The sequence below is a fragment of the Tympanuchus pallidicinctus genome, unplaced genomic scaffold (assembly GCF_026119805.1).
Source record: "Tympanuchus pallidicinctus isolate F22 unplaced genomic scaffold, pur_lepc_1.0 scaffold2, whole genome shotgun sequence".
Lineage (NCBI taxonomy): Eukaryota > Metazoa > Chordata > Aves > Galliformes > Phasianidae > Tympanuchus > Tympanuchus pallidicinctus.
In genome coordinates, this window is record NW_026294721.1 from 51,452,103 (window position 1) to 51,458,381 (window position 6,279).

Genomic DNA, 6,279 nt, shown 5'->3' on the forward strand with positions numbered 1-6,279 from the left:
CTCTCTTTGAGGTTGTGTTCTGTGCAGTCATTAACCACTCAGTGGTTAATTACCGAGGCTCATTCATGGAAGGACTAAAGGCTGATGATTGTGTTTTCTAGATAACTGAAAAGTTAAGAAGATCCATGAAGCAAGAGCATCTCAATAAGGAAAACTTTCTGCCCTATTCCTTGTGTGCTACACTCAGTGCTAACAGTTGGTTGGAAGCCTGCAGCTGTTTTCATTCTTATCTTTCAACAGTTTCAGTCCTCTTAAGCATTTTTCAGATATATTATGAACTTCTGCAACTTTGTTTTGGCCGTGTTTTCTGAGTAGTCTGCATTGTGTATTAAAAAATGCAGACTTAAATGCCAGTAGTCTTCTGTATGCATTACTGATAGACCATCCCTAATATGTGGAGGATTATTGTGAGATCTCCTTATTGCTAAAAGCATAGTCTCGTGGTAGTTTCTTCTTGGAATGGCATAGTGAAGCACAACCACTATTGTTCATAATCCCAGCGCTCAGGCAACTGTCCTTCCCCATTTGTTTCTGGCTGATGAAATCATAGCATGACAGCCTTTTTAAAAGATAGTACCTTAAACAAGTTATAATTAAGAAACAAGGAAGTGTTTTCTTACTGTTTTGGTTTTAATGTGTTTTATTTAATTTCAGTGGGGATTTTTAAAGCTCCATTAAAGGAGAAGGGTACAGGGGCATCTCCTAGGCTTTTAACAGCCATGTGGCATTGATCCAAAACAATCTCAAGATGATTTTTCATTGGCTTAAAGTAAAAATTCTAGATGAAAGTGGTGATTCCTCTTAAATAATATGAAGTTAAGAGAAATGGAAAAGTAGAAATGTATAAGGAAGGGTAACAATGAGAAAAAATATATACAGATTCCACTGAAAGCAAAGATGTTCATTTTCAGTGTCACCTCCTCCCATAAATCTTACCTAATTCCAAAAATTCTCTTCCACGTAGATTCAAAATATTTGCTTCAAGTGAGTATTGCTAGAAGATTTCCTTTGCCAGAATAAATCTGTTAACTTCCTAATTTTTTTTTTTCCCCTTGAATAGATAACAGCATTAGTTATAGTGATTTTCTGTATGATTTTTGGACCTATTATTCTCTGCTTTGGCTGTGCTCTGTCCTATGCAGACCACAGGAGAGTGAAGCAACCAAATTTTTACTTCAAATAGCACGTCTCTCCAACAACCTAGAAGTGTCATAGTAAACCTTTGACTAATTTCTGTGAGAGAAGCTTGCTTTGCTAGGTGAATTTGATTCCAGAAGTCTCTAGTGTTGAATCCAACGACAGCATAGCAGTTCTTGCTTTTCTTTTCTCGGTTCAACATGGTATGTGTGATGATGGTGTACAGTGTTAGATCTATGAATGTAATTATGTATTTCAGCTGGTGGACTGGAGGGTGTTCCAGTTTTTAGCTGCACTTCTCTAATTCATATCTGCAGTCAGTGCCTCCATAGTTACTTTGAACCAGAGACAAAAGGAGTTGCCATTACAGTAGAAACTTCTATTTATTTCTTACCTGGATGAACTGAATTGTTTGATCATTTTCATCTGGACACAGAGGCAAGTCAGCCCTCAGGACTAGAAGAGCAAGATGCAGACCTTCCTCCCTGAAGTGGTGAGCCAGGCCGGATCTTACTGTGTGTTTCACCTGCTCTTTGCTCAGGCTGCTGTGAGGGTAGCTTGGAGTGTCAAGTACCCGAACGCGGAGAGCCAGCTCACAGCCATTTCTTCGTGTAATCCCCGAAATACGGCAGCTGTGCCCAAGACTGCAACAGGTGGTCACTGAGCTTGGGGAGAGATGACTTTCGAAGTCCAAGCTGCCTAGCAGGCTGTTCCCAGCAGCACTTTTGCCAGTTTGAGTTCTTCCAAGGACGACAAGGTTGATTGTCATCTCATTGCTGTCTGCCATTGTCTTTGGTTTTTATCTGCAAGCCTGCCATTAAATGAAGATGGAATAACATGTGCTGTTTTAGACTTAAACAATCCACCAACAATGTAAGAATTCAGTCTCTTGAGTGCCTGTCCTTCCCTGAAATCTTTAAGGACTGTATGCTCTAGACATTCAATGCACCTCATGCATATCTCTGATTCAAGATCTTTGCTGTCCTCCAGTCTCCCACTCAGAAGAGGCAAAACCCCCTGGCAGTTCTCACAACACGGAAAGCAGCCTGATAGGCTGTGCTTCTACACTGATGGAAGCTGAAGAGCTGGGAAAGAGCTGTCAGATTTCAGAAGAGATTTAGGAACGTTGTGAGGCAGATAAAGCTAAGGATGGGCAAAAAGAACAGAGCAGAAAGGAGCTGAAAAACAGCTGTGGAAAATGCAGAAGAATGTGATAAAGGAGAAAAACTAGGGGAGGATGAAGTTAGAATAGTGATAACTGCTTGCTGTTGTTACTACATGACTTCATATCTTTACCTGTTTTTTTGAGGGGCCAGGCTGAGATGTGAAGTAGCTTTTAGAGGAGTGCTTCTGCAGCAGAGAACAGTTTAGAAGCTGTTAGCTTTTGTCAACTTCCATTAAAACTGCAATAGATAATGATAATGATCCAAAAGGGCATTCTGATACAGGCAAATATAGGAAGTATGTCTTAGTTAAAAAAGAAACAGCAACAATGGTGAAGCTAGTTAATGCTGCAGATTCAGTCTCCTAATTTAGACTCTAGGCATTGGAAATATACGCTATCATATAGACTTCTGTAGCACAGTGGGGAAGAAGAGCATAGGCTAGTGGTTGGAGAAGGGAAATGACTTCACAAATAAGCATCTTATTTTCTTCTTTTCTGTATATATCTAGTGGATTTCGGTGCACAGTAATTGTCTCAGAGGAATATTGATTGATGAAATACATTCTGGTGTTTCAGATGAAAAAGCGATTGGTGAATAAGCAGCTTTCTTACATGATCTTGGAGCATTTGGCATTTTTTATGAAACTTTCCATTATCACTTCCCTCTTAATTTTAAGAATACCTGCTTATTCTCTTTAAAAAAGACTTTATGAAGTTACTGTTATCAGTTTATTCATTCATCTAAATGTAAATTGTATTCATCTTCTGTAACATAATGATATTAGATGGAGGACATGAATTAGTGCGTTCCTTCCTTCTACCTCTTTCTTCCCACTGTCATAACCAAGGATTTTTCTTTTTTTTCCCTATATGCAGTCTACTCTTAAATGCTTAGGTTAATTTCATAGTTTGTCGCTTACCTTATATTTTCTGAAAGTCTTTTTTTTAATTTAAGCTTCATTCATAGACCGTGTGTGCTGAGCAAGAAGTTCGTACATGAACTTTGAAACTTACAGCAGCAGCGTACCACACTGAGACTGTTACGTACACATTAATCTGGTTAATCTGTTACTGATAGATCCTCATTCAGTTTGCTGTTGGGTTAGTACTTAGCACTGTCTGATGCAAATACGGTTTTGTATATACAGTGGGTATTTCTGAAAGTTGCTTAATTTCTACCAGCAGTTTAATGTGAGAGAGATAATAGAGGTATTAGGTTATTTTGTGTTTCATGTTCTTGAATGTGTACATAGATGTGTCTGAAGAGTGTGTGCACTTTCTTTTATTCTTATAATGCATTAATAGTTGCAGTATTTTCAAAATACAGTACCAACCTACAGTTCCTACTGAGAAAAGCCCAGTGTGAAGGTTAACAATGCAGATGCATACAACTCATATATAGAGAACCTGTGTAGGACTTGAAGTGTATAGTGAGGTTCCTTTCTCTGCTGCTGAAAGCAGGATTGAAGAAGAGTGCTTATAGGGTGACACTTGAAAACCAAGAGTAGGTCGGTCTCATAGCACTATGGATACTCCAAATAAAAATCTGGATGCTTCACTTGATTTGACTAGAAGTCTCGAATTTGGTTACATTGTCACGATCTAGTTCAGCACATTTGTTAGGCTGTTCTTGTGCGTAGTAATGCCTCTCATTAGAGCTAAGACAGTGTACGTCATCCAAGCAGCCGTAGTAGCCTGCCAGGGAGACAGTTTAAGCTGTGCATGAACAAGGAAGGATTGATTCAAAATATCAGGAAAGCTAGAATTGCAGGAGAAATGGAGTCTTGTATGTGAAATACAGTTTGTTCAGCTTTAGGTAGATTAGGGCTCTTACACTGGCAAAACTGCGATAAAATTAAGAACACGGTAAGCAAGGCAGTGTTTAAATGTTAGCTAAAAGTTACCTGACTGTTCTTCCCCACCAAAAAATGCAGTTGCTTTCCATTAATATTTTTAGTGTAGTATAACTCAAGACATTCCAGATGCATCCTGTCATACGTCAGCATGGACAATGGATTTTAAGAAGTCATCTTCCAAGCAAGGCATGATGGAAAAAATCAAATTGTTTTATATGACGTTTGCTTAGTCTCCTTGAAGTACATGAAAAGAATCCTCCCCAAGGTGGCAGTAGCAGCTTACTCCACAGGTACTGTAAAACTCAGCTGGGGGTCCCCTTGCTCTAGAATCCAATGCTGAAATAAAATACTAGGCCAGAAATAAGCTGAAGTGTTAGAAGTACAGAGCAATTACAGGAGTCTTGAAACATCTGCTGAAATAACAAAGACGTGGAAGATATTTTTCATTGTCATAAGGGATTGTTTATTTATATTTATATATTTTACATAAAATATTTATAAAATATGTATGTATATATTTTATTTATATATGAAACATGTTTTCTTTCTCTGATATGTAGCACAGCATCTCAATGAGTTTGAACAGCAGTAATTCAAAGGTAACACTGAAGAAACTGGAAGTTTTATTTGTTCTTCTTTACATGGTTCTTCTAAAAGAGGTCTTTTTTTCTCTAGCTTTTGATTGAGTTGCTGACATTTACTGTGGGGCCTTGGTCTGAGATCTTAAGGTCTACTGGCATTGAATTTGCAAAGAGCAAGTACAGAATGTAACAAAATTCTATTTGATGCTTTTTAGCACTACTCACTGTCTGTGGGTAAGCTATTGTTTGGTTTTCTTTGTGTTTGTTTAACTTTATTTCCAAAATGACAAAGAGAAAACTGAAACTGAGGTCTATTATGGATTGGCAGGCAAGAAAGCTTCCGGGAACTTAAAAATGAGTCTTTTACTGCTCCTGTGGAAATACCATGCAAGTCTCATAAGGAATTGTTAAGAATCTAAGGAAGTGAGGCTCCTAATCAAATTGAAAATAACTGGTGCTTGGGCATGCTGCTTCTTCAGAGTTTGAAACAGTGCTAAAAGCATTTCCAACTTTCTGCTGGATTTGTATGTATGCACAGCATTAAGTAAAGTTGCAGCGCATTTTTGTAACATTACCCTGTCAGCTGTTGTTCTGTTGTATTCCTGTGATCACCCAGTTGGTCTGAAAGCACCCTGAGCAAGCTCTCCACCCTCCTTGTTAGAGTGTGCTCCAAACAGGCTACTCTTATAAACTGAAATGACATAGGTTCTTTTGAGACACTACTTCTTTTACCATGTGTCTCCTTTCAGTTCCCACGCCTTCCCATCCCTTGCAGCTTCTTTCCCTATGTGGGCTCTCATTTGAGCCAAAGATGATGCTGTGGTAAGTAATTTAAGATGTGCTTTGATGAAGTTCTCGTACTTAGAGAAAACTCAGTGAGGCCATTTGGTGGATTGCCACACACAGAGGCAGGCTTTAAGCCTTCCCATTCAACATGAGAAGTCCAGAAAGGTATGCAGGCCATGTAGTTGGTGTGGATTCAGTTCTGTTAGGCATGTAATTTCAAAGAAAAGCCAGACATGTCACTGCAAAGAGAAGGACGGTCTGCCGATGCTTTATTGCTTTTAGTCTGCATTCACAGTGAAATCTCTCTTGATCCTAAAGGAACGCACTCATAATATTCCCTAATGTTTTCTTAAAACAGACTTTTTTGCTTGCTTATTCTTATCTTTACTGCTCTTGGTATTTTTGAAATAATCAATTAGCTATCTTCAAGATGCTTCTTTATGCAGTATGGATGGCTGTGTGAGTAGATTGATTTTGCCAAGAAGAGAGAAAGAGAAGCATAGCTACAAAATAATGCAATTGCACCTGCTTTGGGACACTGTACGACTGCAGAACTAGCTCCTTAGGTTCCCACTGTACTTCGTACAGCAGAATATTGGTTCAGGGCAAATGCTCTTGGTAAAACAAGAACCTCGTGTTTTAAAGGAGATAGAGCAGAACTGTCAGCACGATTATAGCATCTGCCAGAAGTTGTTTCTGTATTCTCCCACTGAATCACCAGAATTCACAAGATATCCTTTTCCTTTTTCCTCTG

The 6,279-nt window shown here is 38.7% G+C and overlaps 1 protein-coding gene across 3 annotated transcripts; it reads right to left on the bottom strand.

Moving 5' to 3' along the window:
* Positions 1 to 1,034: 1,034 nt before the first annotated feature.
* On the bottom strand, positions 1,035 to 3,310 carry GIMD1 (GIMAP family P-loop NTPase domain containing 1). Of its 3 annotated transcripts, none has more exons than XM_052681510.1 (3): positions 3,223 to 3,310; positions 2,434 to 2,540; positions 1,035 to 1,948 (listed from the first exon to the last, which is right to left on the bottom strand). In XM_052681510.1, exon 3 carries the CDS (start codon positions 1,922 to 1,924, stop codon positions 1,517 to 1,519), a length of 408 nt encoding a protein of 135 aa, XP_052537470.1. In that variant the 5' UTR covers positions 1,925 to 1,948; positions 2,434 to 2,540; positions 3,223 to 3,310; the 3' UTR covers positions 1,035 to 1,516. The 3 variants fall into 3 exon arrangements, with proteins under 3 accessions (XP_052537470.1, XP_052537471.1, XP_052537472.1); XM_052681511.1 differs by having other exon boundaries at positions 2,434 to 2,487; positions 3,223 to 3,303; XM_052681512.1 differs by lacking the exon at positions 2,434 to 2,540 and having other exon boundaries at positions 3,223 to 3,309.
* Positions 3,311 to 6,279: the final 2,969 nt, after the last annotated feature.